We start from the raw sequence: 20,365 nt of genomic DNA on the forward strand, positions 1-20,365 counted from the left end.
CCGCCGCTCCCTCGTTCGTCGTCATCGTCGTGCTCGGATTTGTGTTCTTCGCCTCATGAATCCTGTGCGATGCCGGGGAATCTCGTTTCAACGTCTCGACGATCGACATTGGGCTCTCTCGCAAATTGTCCGAATTCGTGGCGTGCGAATTAGGCGTGCCGTGCCTGACGAATGCGCTCCGATCGCTGCCGATCTTCTGGCTGAGCTCCAGGATAATCGGTGTGCTTCGAAAAGACTTGTAGTGATCTTGCGACTCGACCAGATTCTCATCCAAATCGCTCTTATCCAGCGAATCGTCGCTACCGGCCGTCGAGCTCGAGCTCGATTTCAGTTCCAGCTGACTCTGTGCGCCGTTTTGCTCCGACAGACGTTCAGCATCTAAAGGTCTGTAAAAATGAAATTATAAACTAATTATAGAATCATGCCTATAAAATAAATTATATATATTTTGTATCGTCAAATTCTGTCGAGATGGACTTACGCGAAGGATTGCATTCCATGCTGCAAGTGTAAGGTGGTCGCTTGATAGAGAGACGAATAAAAGCTTTGATTCCACGACGACGTGCCGGTATTGCCAGTGTTCGTAGAAATATGTAACGGTCCTAAAGCACCCGGATAGAATAATTGATAATCCGTTCTCATGAGTGCATCTGCAGAGAAAAAAATTGCTGTTATTGCTACAGTTTTTATGTTGCTTTGTATCTCTTAAAAAAATTTCTCCTTTATATAAATGAATATTATCGAAAATATATTTATCAAAAACTATACGAATAAGTATTCTTATACTCCGTGCTAACTTCACAGATCCACATACATTTCTGAAGTTAGTATGCCGTTCTCTTAATATAAAAAAATAATGACAGTTTCAGTAGCATTTTTCATAGATCTATAGTTCCATAGCAAAATAAAAAATAAAAAGTTTCGCATTTTTTATTATATGTCAAAAGATCAAAACTGAAAATATGGCGTGCTAACTTCGCGAATCTAATACGATATTTCTCCTCTAAAGTACAAAAAAAAATATTTGCACGTTTGGTTACAGTATTGATTGCTCTTTATTATGTATAATATATTCGTGTCGATTCAAAGCAATATTTTAACTAGACTCAGAGATTAACTTCTTTCAAAATATTAGAAAGAGAAATGTCACTAAACGAAATGATTTAAGAGAAAGATAAACGCGAAAGAGTCCGGACGCTTGTTTCGTAATTAGCTGCTCAAAGCCGGTAAATTGAGCACCGCTTCCAGCATCCAACGGCACAAATTACGAGGTAAATTTTCCGTTTCGACAGTATAGGCTTGCGTGTCTGTTGCCCTGCCTGGTCTGCGTGGCTTTTGCTGACGAGTCAATCACGGCAACGGGGTATCTCGAAAGATTTGCCCTCTTCGCCCCTTCCCACCCTCCCTCCCGCTTGTCATTCTCGCTATTCTTCTTCTTCAACGCGTTCACCGTCGCCGTTTTCGGACATTTATCGTCTTTCTTCTGGAAATGACCGCAAAAAAAATCCGTTGCCGCGAAGCGGCGATTCCACGCTAGGGACAGGTGTTTAAGGCGTTATTAGTTTGTAATGGTGCACTCGCAGCAACGCAACTGTATATAATCATTCACAAAGCTTCACAACAAAAATACACGCCCCTTGCTCGAGCTACGTCTTTTTCAATTCAGTTTAATAGCCGACAAATTTGCAAATCAACATTGCTGTCTAAAAACGCTAATGAAAGGATTATCTTGATTAGGGATCCTATAACAGAATCTGGCTACAAATGATTTTGTCAAAATCCTACGAAAGAGAAGGATTATATTAATAATTTCTCTCTGTATGTATGTTATCTTACTTTAACTTGCTCTAAGTTATACTGTTTCACTCTATAACTTTAATTAAGATTATACCTTTCTCTCTCGTAGGATTTTGACAAAATCGCTCGTGACCAGGCTCTGAGATAGGATCTCTAGTCTTGATCTCTTTGGTATCATTGCTAGTATCATTCTTTACCTCTAGCTCCAGCGTTCGACGGAATTTGCGACGTATAGCCACTGGATGCACCTCCCTCGATGGTAGGGATATCGGTATGAAGCCCACCACCTCTGAGAATACGATTAACCGATGATACGGAGGGTAAGCTCTGGGGATCACAAGCACCCTGTCGCGCGAGCTGTTCGCGGATCTCCCAGGCAAACATTGTCGGCTGCTCCTGCTTCATCCGTAAAATCTTTTTCACCACTGTCGGCGTAGCTACTTGCTGCAAGATAAGTAGAATATATTTATAAATAAATATATAGAGATATCTCATCTATCGTGCATTATTTTCTAATGACGGACTCTTTAATTACTTGAAATAATTTTTTTCTTAACAAAAATGTCAAGAGGAATCATTTATATTGCATTTTTAACTCTTTAATATTACATATTTCTTAATTAAATTTCAAATTAAATAATATTTTATTTTGAGGCAAATTTTAAAACTGTAAAATTGGTTGTAAAATGTAGTTTGATAAATTATTTATTTGTATGAAGTTTAATTCATAGAAAGCTTTTCTTTTTGTTATTTAGAGCTTGAAAATTATCGTTGCTTTGAAGTCATTGTTTTTGCTAAGGAAACATTGTCTATAAATTGACCAAAGAATCTAAAAAATAAATGCGCGAAAAGTGAAACGCGTATAAATTAGTACAAAACAATAGTGGAAATTCTAAGACAGTGAAATTCTAAGTCCAGCTTTATCAATTTTGTACGATATAAATACGTTACGTAACATTTTATTTCTCATTATATAGGAAAACATTTTTATCAATTTTAGAATTTGTGTCCACCTTTAAGGATATTTATCAGTAACAGGATGTCGTTGTTAATCATTCCGTCCTTTTTTGAAAGCCAAACCGCGTGCGTTATCTCATCGACAAATTAACACAACGCGGTCACACCATCGTTTCAACGGATCGCACACGCATATGTCGTTCACAGGTGAAAAGCACGACTGGGTCGTCAATCAGATAGCCAGGAGAGTCCGTCCGGTGCGGTGGGCGAAGGTACTACCTATTTTATTTCGGTTTAGCCCCCGTTCGCCAAAGAAACGGGTTGTCCAGTCGGTTGGTAACGTGCACCGGTGCCGTTGGCTGCCACGAGGCCCACCATCGGTCTCGCTTCTCCAAAAGGGGGCCCCAGTGGTGCTCAATCTGGCCGCGCGGCTAATTTGACTTGCTAATGAACGGTAATGGCACGCAGATAATTTTATGCTAACGCGATGGAAATATTATTCCGGCCGTACAGATTTTGAGATCGCCGATCTCTTTGGGGGCGATGTCAGGCGCGTTGGCGCGAGCGAGACGCACCAAGATCTCGTTCGAGAAAAGATGATCATCTTCACGGGTCCATGCCCGAACCCATGCGGGGGTTCGTACACGATTCATATATATATGTGTGCACGTATCGAGCGGAACGGTATCACCAAACCGGCTGTCGATTACCGGCACCGATCTCATTTCGCGAGAAGATCGATGCTTCGGCGTTCCGCGCGTCCATAATCTGTGCTCGGTCGCGTGGGCACGATACGATCTTCCTCGACAAATTGTTTCGAAAACGAACAGAATAAATATTGCGGTGCATCGATCGGACAACGATCGATACGATCGGCATAAAGGCAAACGGTTGGACAACGATTGATGTACTCGGCAAGGCCAAAAGAAATTATAAATCTTCAATTACAAGGCCGCCGTAAATTTTCTCACGCGATTGCTTATAATCAATTTTTTCTAAAAAATGTCATTGGTCAGATGTTGAAAATAAGTTTTAGTCGAGAGCAAGTCAAACTCGAAGACTCAATAAAGCATCCCTCTCTTGTTTCGAGTTTCGATATACTGAAAAAAAATCTAAATAAAAATATTAATAAAAATATTAAATAAATTTTAATAAATATTTTTGTTTGAATAATTCTAAATAAATATTTGCTAAATGTAAATATATTTATTGGATACAAAAACTATTAATTTAACCATCATATTTTCGTTAAGTAAATATTTATTTATTTATTGTATAAATAAATATTTACTAAATGATAAATCAATTTAGGCTCTAATGAGTAATATTAATAAAATTTAGTAGAAGCCTTCAAGAGCCAACACAAGTTATTGTATATGTGTATACAAATGTTCCTTATTATATTCAATCAACGCAAACATATAAATGTTTACTTACAATTAGTACTACTCAAAGAAATATGTATTAAGACAAAAGTAAATTTTTGTCCTCCGACGTGTAATAACAATGCAGTGAGATCAATCGTTTAAAATTGTCAAAATACAGAATTAATATGAAGTGCACAAGATGTCATTATCCGAAGTGCTCGCAGGTGAAAGCACCACTGGCAGGAACGTTTAGGGGCTAGTGCCTCAGGGGTAGCGAAGAGTCGAAGAGGGCCGCCTAATAGTTTGAGGGGGTTAGGACAAGCATCGCGTGCTCCCGGGAGCATCTCAGATTCTAATCTGACACTTCCGTCGTCGTCGTTGCCACAATTACCTACCCCTGCTACTCCGACAATAGATATACGGTGCGTCCTAATGCGGACCCTCACGTTGCCGTTCGAGCACATCGAAGCGCGGACACGCACGTGAGCATGCGTTATCCGAGTGTACGTGTACGTGAGCGCGCGTGTGTGCTGCCGTCGGAGGAAATTGGCTGGACAGAATGGACATCTGGCACTAAACGTTAGATAACCCGCATACACCGGGGCCGTGTACATACGAACAGGTTCACCAACTCGGTAATTATCGCGCGTAAGTTGCGCGCCCCGCTACATGCGCCCCGAATGCCCCGAATGCCCCGAATGCCCCGAGTGCTCGTCAATGATAAGGGCAACGACGACCGTCGACACCTTTCGCCCCATTTTTTCCCATGCTATACCTGGACGCGCCAGGATCGTTGGAAACGAGAGGCGATTGATTTGTCATCCGAAAAGTGAAATAAAAGCGAAGGAAGTACGAAAAAAGATGAAAATAGCGCGTCGAAAGAACAGTTTTGCTAAAATATCTAAAAATTTAGACAAAGTTTCGAAAATAATTTTGTTGGTCATTAAAATAATCATATAGAAAACTGAAATTAATACATATCACAATAATAATGATTAATTCGACGCGCCCTTGTTTTTTATTATTAGGAAACTCAAGCATGATGAGAGCAATGCTGCAAAAAATTTTTATATTCTAGCAATCAGTTTAAACATCCTGTCTAATTATTTCGATAGCCTAAAATAATTATTTTCCGATATGTATAAATATCTCTGCAAAACCGTTCTTTCTTTCTAAATTAACCTTCCAAACGCTGTCGACTGAGGGAACTCCCGTTTAAAACAAGACTTCATGTTCGCGTCATGGGAACAAAACGCGATTCGCTCTTATTTGTCGCGGTGTTTCAAACGCTGTTAAATCATGCATCGGGAAAATAAATACATGTCCACGAGGAGGGACAGTCAGATACGCGCATATTTCCGTCAAGACCACGAGCGAGATCTTAATTACCAGATAAACGGCAAAAACGTCCGATCGTCGAGTGTGAACCGTACACGAATAAAATAAATATTCCGTCGGGGTCGAAGCCGTGACAATAATCATTTCCAGATAAGAGTGGAATTCCATCAACGGTTTCGAGAAACCCGTGAGATCGCTATCGAATCCGAAGAGTAAAGAGAGCTAAAACGTCACCACGAGGATGTACTTTGTCGTCGTATCATCCAGTTGTTATATATGAGAGAGAGAAAACTTTGAACGCATTGCGCGTACGTGGAGAACGAAGCGGATCGCGGCGATTTTTTCCTTGATGTTCCACTTTATTATCCGCGGCTGCTACGCGGCCTGTGCATTTTTCATGAGACAATTTTCTCTGTCGTGCCGCCGGCTTATTATCCGACGCGTATCACGTTGATGCGCACGCGTGTATGAGAGAGAGAGAGAGAGAAACAGAGAGAAGTAACGGAGAGAGCATGTGAACATGTCTCGAAAATATTACGTACCACACCCGAGTACACGTGTAGATTCGCCGATAGTCGGTCGATTAATTTCGCGAGATCGCACGCTAAATTGCACCGCACGATGCAACGACGAGACGGAGAGAGACTGGATCGCGCACCACTGGAATTAATCTTTCACTCTCGAGAGAGTGCGAATTTAATTAAACACTGCTATTGGATCTTACTGCAAACATGCGTAAGTCGCCCGAGGTGGGGACTTAATACAAGATACCTGGGGGCCTATTTTTGAATACATAACGTATACTATAGAATTTTCGTACGTGATATTTTTGAGGAATAAGCCCCTGTGAGCTCGCAGTTTTACACCAAATTCGCGTATGGGAAGATCATCTGTGACCGAAGGGCACAGATCGTGGAATACGCGCGCCGAGGAGGGCGCGGAAAGTCGTAATAACAGAGTTAAAATGGAGAGCAACGTTATCTCGACGAGGCACCGTCTTCATCTTTCGTTACTCAGCAGGAAAATCGGAGCATTCTCCTCCAATGGAAATTGGGAGGGAGGGAAAGAACGGGGGGGGGGGGGGGGGTTAAATGCCGGTTCTCGAGGGCCCGACGAGTTAATACTGCCAGGCAATCAAAGGGTTTACCTAGTAGCCATTATTTAATTATCGGCATAATTTTAAATTGCTGTGAAAGCCACTTACAGACAGGAATAGTGACGAGCCACCGACTCGGCATGTTATCTAAGGATCTCCTCGAGAAAGAAGATCCTTTATGCACACGATGGTGGGCGGGCAAAGATATGGTTGCGCGTGCAAGACGAGCGACTTGATCCTTCGTGCATGCTCGCTTCCCCCAAAGGGGGGCTCGTATGTCTTCCTAATTTCTCACCCAAATTACCAAACGTTGCCGTTTACTTGTCGTAAAGATCGACGAAAAGAAAAAGCGACGAATTCGGCCGATCACGTAGATCGCGGTTAAAAAAGATTTCAGGACTAAGCTGTATTAAGCGCGCAACCATTACTTCGCCACGGGACTATTTTGACATACGTGAAATAAAACGAACGCTGGTAATGGCAGATGATGACTATCGTTTACATGCGCGCGTAATCGGCCCCCTTCCTCGTATTACAGCCGGAATTTAAATGTCCTCTTCAGAATTTTAAGAGCTCTCTCTCTCTCTCTCTCTCTCTCTCTCTAATTTTTCTGCATATGTTTAAAATTCTACCTTACTTTTCTTTTGTCTATAATTTTGTTCATTATGTATCATTTCTTTATTTTTTTTTTCATATCTGTATTTTATTTTGTGTCACCGTTTTTCATTTCATTTCCTTTTTAGTCGTCATTTTTATATTCTTATTAGAGGACTGGTCCTACAATATTAATAAACACCTTTATCTATTCCTATCTTTATTTCGACCCTTTCGTTTCATTCTCTTTCATCGGCGTACCAAACTCCAGTTCGCAACTTAAGGAAGGTCGATGCACGCCGACGCGGCGTTATTAAAATAAATTCATTAAGCACAGAGTAACAGTCCGCGGTCGGCGCATCGTAAGAAATTCTCAGTGCATAATGCGTGTACGCACCGTGCAATTATACTGTCATTAGCAGCATGTGTGCGCGATACCGCGAGCGTCGGTGCAGCTTCGCGATGCGCACCCGGGGGGCGAAATGGCGTTTCCGAGTCAGACGTGAGTGCGTTATGCGATAAAAACTTGCGTCTTGTCGTTAAGCTTCATGAATCTGATTACGATCGAACGATAGAAAAGTCAGGGTGTCCACGATTTCGCGAAATCGATTTCGATTACGAGATGTAATTTCCTTCCGCGACGTCGGCGTGATAAAAGCGGCGGTTTTCTCTTTAATGCCGATCGATTAATTCGTAGCGCGACGTCGGGACATCACTCAATATCAGCAAGAAAAGCGTGCAAAGCCATAAAATTATGCAAATGCTGATTATGTGCGCTGCAAAGTGTTTGGATAATTGCACGCACGGTCAAAACGCAGCCCTTACTTAAAATCACATCAGGAATGCCTGACTTTGTACGTGCAGGGAGAGGTCTCATCAGAGCCACCGCCCGCTAAGGCACGCTGATGCGTGATCGTTCGTTTTAACGTGTTTTTGCGAACCACCGACATCAATCTTTTCTTGAATCTTACCCTCACAGCGCATTTTATGCCAAACGTCTGTAATCCTCATATCATTTTTATTCTGATTAAATTTTCTTTAAGAAAAATTTCGCAAGTTTATTAAACAATAATCTTGTCTTGTGAAATATTTGAATATATACATTTTTAGTAAATCACCAAAAAATTTGACATTTAAAATACTTCATACTTTATTCTAATATTTTTACGTGAAATATAAAATATTTTTATTTTTATACATTTGCAATAATAATAGCAATAAAATGATTCCTCGCGCGCGATATAAAAAATTCCATAACTACAACTAAAAAGGCGTACGATTGTACATTCTGTATACAAAAAAAAAAATGATTTTGCTGAAATGTCTAAAAATTTAGATAGATACAGATCTGAAAATAATTTTGTAGAAAATTCAAGCATGTTAAGCAATGCTGTAAGAAGTTTTAACATTCTAGAACTCGAGCGTCTACATAATTATTTTGACAGTCCAACAAAATTTATTTTCAGATCTGTATCTAAAATAGTTGAATCTCGAAATATTTCAACAGAACCGTTCTTGCGATGTAGATATTAAAATCACGGATTACGATCAAATCTTACCTTCGTCTTGCTTCCACCGATGCTGCCAGGTCGGATGCTTCCCGTCTCGTAGAATCTCGTGAGTATCTTGGAGACGCAGCCATGGGACACGAGTAGCTGTCGAGAAATATCGCACGGCCTGACGCCGACCATGGCGAGTTGCACGATTCTCTGGCGCACGCAGTCTGGCAACGGCCTGCCGTTCACAAAGACGCCGCCTAATTGATTCACTCCGGCTTGCCCTGGAAGAACAATCAGTCAGTCAGTCAGTCGCGTTATTGTGTTAATGGGCGACATAACGATGGTGCGATAAGTCGGCCTGAATCGCCGGGTAGCGATTCAAGATTTCGCGTTGAACGGCAAAAGGTGTTTATCGATTCAGAGGAGGACAGTCGGAAATCTGCTAATAATGCGCTCGCGGTCGTCCGGGAAGGTCGGCAGGTGCATCCTGTGACGTGCGGTCCTGGCTTGGCCCTCTAATGACATTGTTACGACGAATATCACGGAAAGAACCTTCCCTCCCTGCCTTTTTGTCCGGCAAAGACATGTCATTATTTTCAGTAATATTAGGAAGATCGTGTAGCGTTCGCAACGAAATCCCGACGTCTATACTCGAAGGTCGTTTGCAATTAACGATAGAATCTAGTAATTATTTTGTTTGGTTTTATGCAACAAAAATATTATAATTAAACGTTCGTTAAAATGCATGCCACGATTATTTTGTTTCGACACTGCTAGGAGACGTCTTTCACGAAATACTAAATTTATTTCGTGCGAGAGAAGAGACGCTATAAATTATTGTACTTCCTGTTTATGCGAATCGTTATTTTATTCCTTTCACCGAAGTTTAGTCAAAACTTCCTCAAGTTTTAAATAAGTAATTAGGTGATACTTCATTATAAAACAACTTTCTGTTCATTAAAATTTGAAGACTTTAAAATGTCGTATGTTAAAACGTAAAGATGGAACTGATAAAAAAGATTAACATAATTCGAAAATTCGGGATGAAGTTTAGACCCATCGGTGAAGCGTAAAAGTTAATTGGGATGAAACGTTAAGACGAGGACCAGTCTTCGCAAATGGTCGTTTTAGAAATTTTGTTTTTTTTCCTTTTTAATATCCATATTCATAAAACGTGTAATCGCGTAATTTTCATATTCAGCAGCGCGTGAATATGAAATACACAATGTGTCGCGGACTTAAATCACGGCAAACGACAAGTTATTTACGCATTGCATGCGCGACACGTCGTACAGCCGACGCAGCACTTGTCGAAAATTTTATAAAACCGATATTATTCCCCCGCAGTGGTGTCGTAAAACCATAATGACCGTCTCGCCGTGAGCGAATAAAAACGTCAATTGATCACCAATTTTATGTTCCGCCGTCGAAAATGGACGGCTTAAACGATCCGCAACCTAACGCGCGCATTAAAGCGTCGAATAAAATCTGAGTTATATATATGATAGTTTTCCGTTTGTCTTCTCACGAGACATTAGACGTTGATTAGAAGTTCGGAAAGACTACAGAACAGGCTCGCTATTGTATTAAAACTGCATCATAAATCCTCGATCAGCTTATTTCACACTCGAAGAATCCTCGGATCGTCTCGAAACGATGTCGACAAAGTTAACGGCACAACTATTACAGACGGCTCGAAATTTCATGGAAATCTCTGTCGCTTAATATTCAGTTTACTATTCCAAGTTGAATTTTAGTCTTAAATATGCACCAACAACTTTCGGCAGCGTGAAATTCGGATTCGAAGAAAAACACTCTTGCGTGTCTTAATTAATCTGTCGTCATGCCAGAGAGTAACCACATGAAATGTACGACACATTTTCGTAATTATAATTACATTTTAATAAGGTAACCCTATCATGATATAAATTAGAAATCTTTAGCCATAATGATATTGTTGCAATAATTGTTGCAATACAGGCAGAGAGGAGGGAGACCTAAGGATGTAAGCAATCTGGCCCGGTTGCGGTTCTGCATCGGCGCTCCGATGAAGATAATTGTCGGTCATATGAGTTTAACGAATAATAACTTGCCGCGTAATGGGAATAATCGGTTTTATTCCCCGGCGATTATTATCGACGTAACTGGAACCAAGAAAAAGAAAGAGAAGGGCCTCACGCAGAAGCGGCGTAACTAACGACGGCCTCTCCTTCGTGAAAGAAACTATAAAAGGGCGAAAAAGATCAAAAGCATAAATGCCATGGGCGACTTATATAAATCGAGCCACGCGCCTTCACGTAGACCCGTCCGGATGCACGTACGACCGTGCGTACCCAGGACGATCGCTAATTATTATCCGCGCCGACTAATTATGTCATTACCACGATCACTGACGCCGACGGACCTCCAAACCAGCTTGAGAAATAATGATCTCTCGAGCGGCCCCGCGTATTCGAGCTAAAGAAAAGATTTTCGTCAATCTCTTTTCCACCGGCATTACTCCTCGAATTCCTCGAATCTTTATTTGGAGTTTTGCGTTTTACGGGCTAATTGACAAGACGATCCCGATCACTCCTGTGATTCTCGTACTTCCCCGAACGAGCTTCCACGCTCTGGGAAGCAAATGATCAACGCGATTACGCTTGTGATGCCGAGTTTTTTATATATCTCTGAGATTTTATATCTGGGATAATTCCTAATAATTTTCCTTCCTAATAGATTATATATATATATATATATAATATATGTATACATGTATGTACGACTTTTAAATTGGGAGATAAAAATCTCTTCCAATTAATGCGCCCATTAGCCGTTTATTCGTGTAAGCGCGATCTGCGAAAGAGCCATTACACGTCCCGGCCGAAATTACGAAATGCTTCTACAATTTCATGACGTCCTCGCGAGAGTGAGAACGGACGTGACACTCACAGTGGCGAGCTCGCACGAAGTGGGAATTGCTGATAATGACCATCGGTCGAAGGCGTGACGGATTGTCCTTATTGGATAATTTAAGGGTCTTTCGATTGGTGACAGGAACACACAGCCGGTAAGACTCATTTTCGGAGAAATTACTTTTTGGAGAAATTACTTCCGGGGAATGTGCGTCTCGCGTGCTCGCATGTGCCTTATTCATTAGCGGCTATATTGAACTCGCACATACTCGATACATGTCACGAACGGTGGACTTTCTTTACCAATAAATAAATAAATTAATTAATGAACGGCTCGTTTCTATTGTGTATACGTTATGAATTTTATCATTTGACCCGTGTATTGTAATTTAATTTTTAATTAGTATACGCGCAAATTCCAACATGTAGGTTAATATTAGGTGTTAAACTTAATTCCTGCCGTTTGTCGTCTCCAAAATTGATTTGTTTCGAAGGGAAGATGAATGAATACCTTAATCAAAGTAATTTCCTCCATTTTCTACTTTATTACTAATTAATAATATTTTATTAATAATACTTTGATTAAGGTATTTCCCTGCGAAACAAATCAATTTTGGAGACGAAAAACGGCAGGAATTAAGTTTAACACCTATTACATAACCATTGTACATCAGTAACTTATCATTGTTATAAATACATATATTATTTTGGCTCGTAGCTCCTGTATTTTAATTTGAATTTTTATCAATTGAGCCACTTATTATAATATTTAAATAAATGAAGAATTAAAGAAATAAATTTTGACAAATTTATTAACTTTGGACTCGACGCATATCGCTAAATAAACGTTTGTTCAACCATTTTTATGTAATTGATTAATTATCATCTATCCCTTAATGTGCCCTTCATTCGTTCTGCCGGGCACACTAATCTGTGATGCGTTTGCACCGAAAATTATACACGCTACGGCATTTCGGACAACGGGGAACGGACGACAACGTGCAAGCGACGGACACCGTTGCAGCGGGCCAAATTATTATTACGGCAAAAACAGGCCAAAATGGCATCTTTATCTAACTGCAAATCTGCCGGTGGATCCGCGAAATAATGGAATCGCGCAGTAACGGGCGGTGGTTCTGGTTGCACTGCGCATCATAAACAGCACTGGAACCACTCGTTTACGTGAGATAAAAAGCGCAAGCACGGAAATCGAAATAGCGGAAACGCACGATTTGTAAAGAGGCTAAAGCGAAAAGGCGAACAAGATGGAATTGGCAGAAAAAGCTATTCAGAACTACGTTATAGACTGCTACGCGAACGTAATCGCGTTTAAAATAACTGTTATCTTTAATAACGGCATGGGATGTTAATAAAGGCGCCTTTGCAATAATTAAAGACGCGATAAACCGCGGGCTTCTCGTAAACGCAGATTGAATGTGCAGACGATCTAGTTTATTAAATAGATACTACACGCTGTATTAAATGCGCAACTTTTCCAGTGATGAGCACTTTAAGTGCACTTTCCGTCTGCGGAATAACCATTGGATTTTTCAAATATTATCTTGTTCTTTTCATCTAATTATTGCCTAGATCGTTATACCTAGTTTATTTCACGCGGAAAGAACGGTTTTACTCAAGTATCTAAAAATTTAATTAGCTGTAGATCTGAAAGTAATGTTGTTAAATTATCCAAATAATTATGTAAGACACGTTACTATCTAAGAAGCTAATTGTTAGAATATCAAAATTATTTACAGTGTTGTTCATCATGTTTGAATTTCTCTACTTTATTATTTTAACGGTTCAATAAAATTATTTTTAAATCTGTATTTAGATAAATTTTTAGACATTTCAATAAAATCGTTCTTTCCATGTAAGCAAAATGTTTGCAAGTATCTTTTACAGTTTCGGATTATAAATTTAAAATTTGGATTTTTCAGATTATTTAAGATTTTAAAAGAATATTGTCGCAATGCAAAATACATTTATGAGGATCGTTTTTTTCTAAAACGTCAATTTATCAGATGCGATCTTGATTGAATTTTTAGTCGATATTGTAGAGATTTCATTTATAGAGATGTCAATTTAGATTAAAAGGACGTTGTTGTTTAAATAAAACTGCCATTATATAAAATATACATAATTCTCCATAAATTTATCGTAAAAGAATTCAATATTTTTTCCTCCGCGCTTTGACCATGACTTTTGATCGTTAATGACCATTATCGAGTAAATGCATAGGCAGCTCATTAAGCAACAGTAATTACGAAGAAATAATACGTATGAAATTTCTTGTTATTTAATCATACATGCCATAAACTTTCATCACGATTAAATTATTTTATGTAATCGGTTCTCAAAAAAAAAAATTAATTTTTTAATACTATAATACTATTTCATAAAGTAATTTAAAAATATTTAAAAATTTAGAAGTTATTTTAGAAATTTATATTATGTATTCTTACGAGAGAGAGAGAGAGAGAGAGAGAGAGAGAGAGAAAGTATCAATCTATATATATTTTATGTATCGATACTCTCCTCTCTTTTTCTGCTTTTTTTGACAAGTTGAAAAAATTTTATGGACCTGTTAGTAATTATCGGCCAATTTCCAGAGTAACTATATATTTTAGAGATAATAATTTTATAGGATATCGATATATTTTTATCTCCTTTTATATTTATATTCTCTTTCTGTTTATATTTCCTTAATAAAATGCAAATTGTCGAACTACGAGTGCAAGATTCTTTGACGAATGCATGTAGGGCTATCTCTCGTGATATAATACTGACTAAGCTTAGAATTAGCCGGCTAATGCAATCACCAGCAACGATCGCTATCGCACTGGCCATTTAGGCCCTAACCAAACTCTACACCTGCCTACCTGTAATCACGATCCGCGTCCATGCTAACAGATTTTTTTCTCTCTGACGAGAGCGAGAGAACATCGTATTGAGAATCACGATTTGCCAACTCGATGCCAACTCGAATTGGCACGCATCGGTCACCGTTCAACTCGTTCTCACTATCGGCTCCGTCATCATCTGTCTTAAAAGAACACATGCGGGAGATAGCCTTAAATGGAAGTGCATCAAGATGGATATCACGGTGGCTGTTATTAAGTGCTTATCGATTCAATGATTATCCACGACTTGAATGTTGTTGATAATTAAGAAGTAACATATGTAACATGATCTCGTTAATAATTAAAAGTACATTGAATCTGCAAAATGCATTGAGTCTTGATAATATCGTCCAATCAAATATAGTCTCTATAATCTACATAATTTTTCGATGTAATAACGTACTTTCAGTATAAAGACAACCCGCATATAATTTGTACGGCAAAATCGTTAAGCATGTCGAAAGTTTTTTACGATTTCATTACATTCGTTGGCGCAAACCTTAACAAAAATAAAAATCGGAGAGTAAATCGAACACAAGAAGAGAGTAATAGAAGCGTGAATGTAGCATCTAGAAAGCGAAAATTGTAACAATGAAACGTAAAAGAGGTGTTTAACGCCTCCTATAATTTCGTTTACTTTTCTATTACACTCTCATCTTACATTCGACTTACACTCCGATTTTTATTTTTGCCAGAAGAATGATTTAGGAAAGTTGTTAGGGACTGTCAGCAAAACATTATGCTAAGTAAATTATTTGGTCAACAAGACACATTGGCGAAATTAATCACAATATTAATAATTCCAATTCGAAAGACCGTGATAACCGGAACGGAGAATACTTTTTCTAGTTTTTTCAAAGACTTCTTGCAGTTGCAACGCCGGAAGAGCGAAAGATTGATCGTTCGATCGGGATCCGGGCAGGATTCTTTACACGGGCATCAGGCCAGCGTAGCGAGGATGGAAACAGAGAGGAGAGACGGTAGATTATAATTATACTCGTTTAATAATAGGCCTATAGATGTCGGCGTTCGATCCATGGTATAAAATTCTTCGTTAATTACTGTCAAACTGCCTTTCAAAGCGTAATTTAGCCTTGAGCCAGGAGAGAAGGAGGACTCTCTTCTATAGAAGAAGAAAAGGAAGGCAGAAATTTTTATTTTCATCACCGATTTCAACCTGTGATCTCGCCGACGCGACGCGACGGTAGCTGACCCCGTCCTGGAGAAATCATAACGACGTGTTACATTCCCTCTCGAATGTATCAGGAAGCGAAGCCGACCGAATCGCGCGGTGAGATTGGCTATTTAGCAAACTGGCTGCTGTATGCGATGAGCGGACGCAACATCTTTTTAAGAATTAGCATTGTAAAACGATTTAACGATTTAATCCTTTAATCGCTACTTTCTCAACATTCCCAACAAAATGCATTACGATTAATATTATCTAAGTCTGTTAATATTAAATAATGCTGTCATAGAAACTTGATTATTTATTGAAAATTGTTCATGATTTTATTATAGAATTTTTAATGCCCCAGGTAGATCCCACAAATTGTGATTTTAATGATAGATTCTTCAATAGTTTATATGGATTCGATTTTTCTCAGCGAAAATATCGCGACATCGATAATCTTTTAGCAATAAGCTATTGAAGAAAAAAAATTGCTTTTTACAAATTAAATTTTTAAAGACATAAATAGATAGAGAATTATTCTATTCTTCAATTAAAACAAAAGTGAGCTTTTTACTTTAATAGAATCTCCATTTGAAGTTTAATTCAATTAGAAAGTTGCGATAAATCACGATCTCCTTCGACATTTTTGTCAAGAAAAGATCGATTCCAAATTGATCAGGGAAGTAGTCGTAGAAACTTATAATTTCAGACAGACGCGTATATCCCACAAATCGCGACTTTGATGATGGTTCTTTATATGGATTTGGTTTGTATGAACTCGATTTTCCTTCAGCTATAAATACTTAGACATCAATAATTTTCGAATAAGCGATTCGAAAGACAGCAAGTTATTATATTCTTACAGAAAGCGAATTAACAGAAATGGACTTTTTACTTTTATAGAATCACTGTTTGAAGTTTCGCGAGCTGTGGGATATCTTGTGAACGGTATGCGTTCCAGTCAGAGAAAGAATGAAACCTCAATCTGAAAAAAACCTGAGAAGAGCAAGCGTCTACTCACCAGTGTGCGGCATGGCGACGAGTGATCACGTGCCGTATCTGAAACAGAGCAAGTCTTTTAAGACTTTAACGGCAAACTGCAAATCGTACGGTGTGTACAACGTGAAACGTAGTGCGCATCGCCGTATTAGAGCCTTCAGAGTGGCGTATCGCGAGCACCATGCGCGCCCGTATATGCGTGTTTCTTACCGCGCGACGTATTATAGAGTATAGCAGGAGTATAGCCTTCGCCGTTAATGAATTTAAATGTATTCAAAGGGCGCGCTTGACGCTTGACATGGCAACCCTTAAATATGCAACCGTACCGATAAGGCAAAGCGCGGCAAAATATTGCCGCCGGTAGCCGCAAACCGTGACTCTCATTCCCGAACCGATCGCGACGAGATCACGGCGACGACGACGACGACGACGACGGGGCTGCTCTCCGAGCAGTGCCAACAACTTCACTTTCATATTTCAGTTTTTACGTTAATTACATAAATTACACCGCATTGCGCACGAAATTCTGGATCGTCGTTCGGTAGTCGAGATCTCTTCCTATAATTACTCATCAGCCGATCCCTGACATTTCCACGTTTAACATGGGATTAAAACGATGTCTCATGGTTGTCGCGGACGTCCAAGAAATCACGATTTGAGAACTCGCTCCGGACAGAAAGAAGAAGGAGCGAGCGGAAAACTACGTGGAATGCGTGCGTAGCGTAGCGGGTGGCGTGTACTTTGTGATGCAAATTAATGCACGATTACCGAAACACCCCTCGCCCACCCTTGCACGACCACCGGTGACTCCTTACCCTCGTAGTTACCCTTGCTTCCCTTCGCGCAGGTGTATGTGGCATGTACGAGTGTGTGGCACAGCGGGGACGTGTTTCGAGGTATATAAGTGTAATAAGTACGATCCGCCTCCACCCCCGTGACTCGATGCTTACCCCGGCATTAGGCCTGGTTACACGCTCTCGCCCCCTTCTCTTCAGGTTCTAATCTGATGTAACTATTACATACGTTACGCGGTATCCATATAGTCGAAATGGCTATGCGCCGCGTGGAGTCTTGATGAAAACTCATTTCTTCATGCCCAACCATCATCCACCGTGTCCTCGTAACGATATATATACTCCACTTTACAACCGACCGTTCATTTATACTCTTCGATCCAGAGAACACCGTTCTTTTTTCGCGCCCAAAAGACATGCTCGGAAAAATATCCAGGCAACGAAAGTCCAAAATTGGGACGTAAGACGTCTTAAAGGCATTTAAAAGATGTCTTTCAGACGGATGTTGTGGAAATGTCCACTAAAGAGGCCTGACTCGAAGCTTTGTGGTCGACCGCAGCGTTTCGTCCTGGTCCCACACTCTACTAGACTCATCAGTAAGGCGATGTAGGGTGGGACTTGCCTTAGACGCCTGGAATGAATCCAGAATGATATTCTATTTAAAGGGAATTCGCGCGGCGCGGTGCTTACGCGAACCGAGTGAGTCCCGTGGACCTCTAGTGGCGAGTCGCCACACTGTCTAAAAGACGTTTTTAACACGTTCTTTTCGATTTTGGACTTTGTGTTGTCTAGGTAATTTCTAATCTCCGTTTCTCATTGATTCCCTTCGTACATATTTTTCTCCTTAAATGTAAAACCAGTTCATAAAATCCGGCCACGCGAAGCAACGAGACTTCGGCTTCTATACGAAAAAAGCGGATTGCACATGTATTGCAGCTCGAAGGGCTACTAAATTCCGCGCAGCGATTTCAAGGTGTCAAGTTTTACTTGTTAAAGATATACGGTCTACGATCGCGTCTCGATTCTCGACGACGAGCGGCGAAGAATGCATGAGCTTTTTGTCACGAGACGGGATTACTTTCGTCCTGACGGCGACGTTCGCCGGGCAGTCTCGTTGGTCCGCGTCCCGCAGGGATGAAGTCTCCCGTAATGAGGATTGAGCGATTATTATAAATCAAACGAACCGGAGGCCACGGTAAGCGTCGCGTTTCTCGCGTGCCACGTGTTTTGCCGATGTTACTCTTACAAACACGTGTTCCGCCCTCTTACCTTTTTCCCTTTCCTTGCTCTCTTCGCTGAACGCATGCAAACGTTGCACGTTGCATTTTCGCAACCTGCATATTTAAATAAAATAAAAATGGATGTATAGAAACTGCGTTTCAACTACTTAAAAAATTTTTAATGCCAGAAGTACTGCATTTATTACTGACCGTTTCTATATTTCAAATTAATATTATATTTTTTATGTAAAGGATAAGATTCTGAAATTTTTTGACATTGCAATATTTATATCTTTAAAAGTAGGAACTAATTGTAAGATTACAACACACTGAAGATGGCTCGAAATAAAACCGAAACGTCTGTAATTATTATTATTCATATTATATTGATTAAATGTTTGTAAATTAGAAATTTGATAATCGTCTTTGCACTAATTACCGCGCATAAACTTTCATTAGCCCGAGTTGTTTTTATCTTATTTGACTTATATCTTTGTACTAATGAAATATTTCATCACTTCCTTTATTTACATAGTAATTCATTTGCTTGATTCTTTTAGTGAGTAAGAAATATTAATACTTCTAGTGTTAATAAATCGTCATTATCATCGTGAATAACTAAACATCACAGAATCTTTTCTATTCTTGTTTAAAACACATTACATTAAACATATTCCCTAATCTATTTCTGTCATAATCATTATTAATAGAATAATCTTTTACTAATGACTTTTCTTTTTTTTCTCTTTTAGAAAATTTATGGAATCAAGGAGATTATATCTTATCAGCGTTAAAAAAGAAAATAAAAGCGTGTTACTCAAAGCTTGATACGAAAAATATATATATAAAATCACAATCGGTCATTCCCATCGATTCGTAAATCTGAGATTTCCGGGAATGGAACGAGACGCGAGTAGTTCGAGTTGATTTGAGAACCGCGGCAGCCGCGGTAAATCGCCGGTAAGGTCACGCTTTTACGTGTAAGCCCTAAGCGAAATCTAGTTTTTGTTTATTCATTAGGCTACCCCGCGCTTTAAGTGGTACGTGAAGGAAGGCCTCGCCGCAGCAGCGACGTCGGGGGGAGGGGGGGGGGGGGGACGAAACGGGAGAACCGCGGGGAGGGTGGACCGACCGCCATATCACCGATACGCCACCAGCCATAAAAATCTGAATATATTAGGCCTACATGCGCACGACATCTCGCTCGGATCGTGAACACGTTACCCACGATAATCTACGCTCGTTTCCAACACACTTTGCACGTTTATGCGTATACCAGAGACGACTACCGTGCGAACGCGTTACCTTTTCCGTCGTCATCGTCCCGATGCTTCTTTCCTCGCCACCGGTTTTCGACTTGGATTATCCTGTATCAATTAAAGCTTACTTCGTTGGCCACAATTTATCACGACGCCGTCGGTTTGATGGAGGAGTAAAAAATTGAAAAATCCAAGTATGATCACGGAAGGATTTTGCCTGATTTATCGATGTGAAAGAAATTAAGAAGTCCAAGTTGCCTATATTTCTTTAACATTTCTCATTTAATAAATTATATATACATAATCAGGAAGGTTGACTTTTAAGCGTACGCTTTACGTGCGCTTTATCTGCGACAATGTTCAAGGTTAACACTGACGTACTGCGCTTGAGCAACGTTTATTTCATCTTCCATAAATCGTGTCGTACGGAATTATCTCGTTCGTCGATGCGCACCGCCGGGGGGGGGGGGGGGG

General features: G+C 39.9%; 1 protein-coding gene across 1 annotated transcript in view; it reads right to left on the minus strand.

The window, feature by feature from the left end:
* The window catches only part of Poxn (paired box pox-neuro), a 19,893-nt gene extending 3,212 nt beyond the window's left edge, over window positions 1-16,681 (minus strand). The window contains exons 1-5 of the mRNA XM_018513448.1: window positions 16,641-16,681; window positions 8,709-8,929; window positions 1,995-2,241; window positions 482-650; window positions 4-386 (exon numbers count right to left, since the gene is read on the minus strand). Of these exons, the coding sequence (XP_018368950.1) occupies window positions 4-386; window positions 482-650; window positions 1,995-2,241; window positions 8,709-8,929; window positions 16,641-16,653 (1,033 nt within the window). The 5' untranslated portion in view covers window positions 16,654-16,681. The remainder of the gene's footprint in view (window positions 1-3; window positions 387-481; window positions 651-1,994; window positions 2,242-8,708; window positions 8,930-16,640) is intronic.
* Between the last annotated feature and the right edge of the window lie 3,684 nt (window positions 16,682-20,365).

The sequence above is a fragment of the Trachymyrmex cornetzi genome, unplaced genomic scaffold (genome assembly GCF_001594075.2).
Source record: "Trachymyrmex cornetzi isolate Tcor2-1 unplaced genomic scaffold, Tcor1.1 scaffold47, whole genome shotgun sequence".
NCBI lineage: Eukaryota > Metazoa > Arthropoda > Insecta > Hymenoptera > Formicidae > Trachymyrmex > Trachymyrmex cornetzi.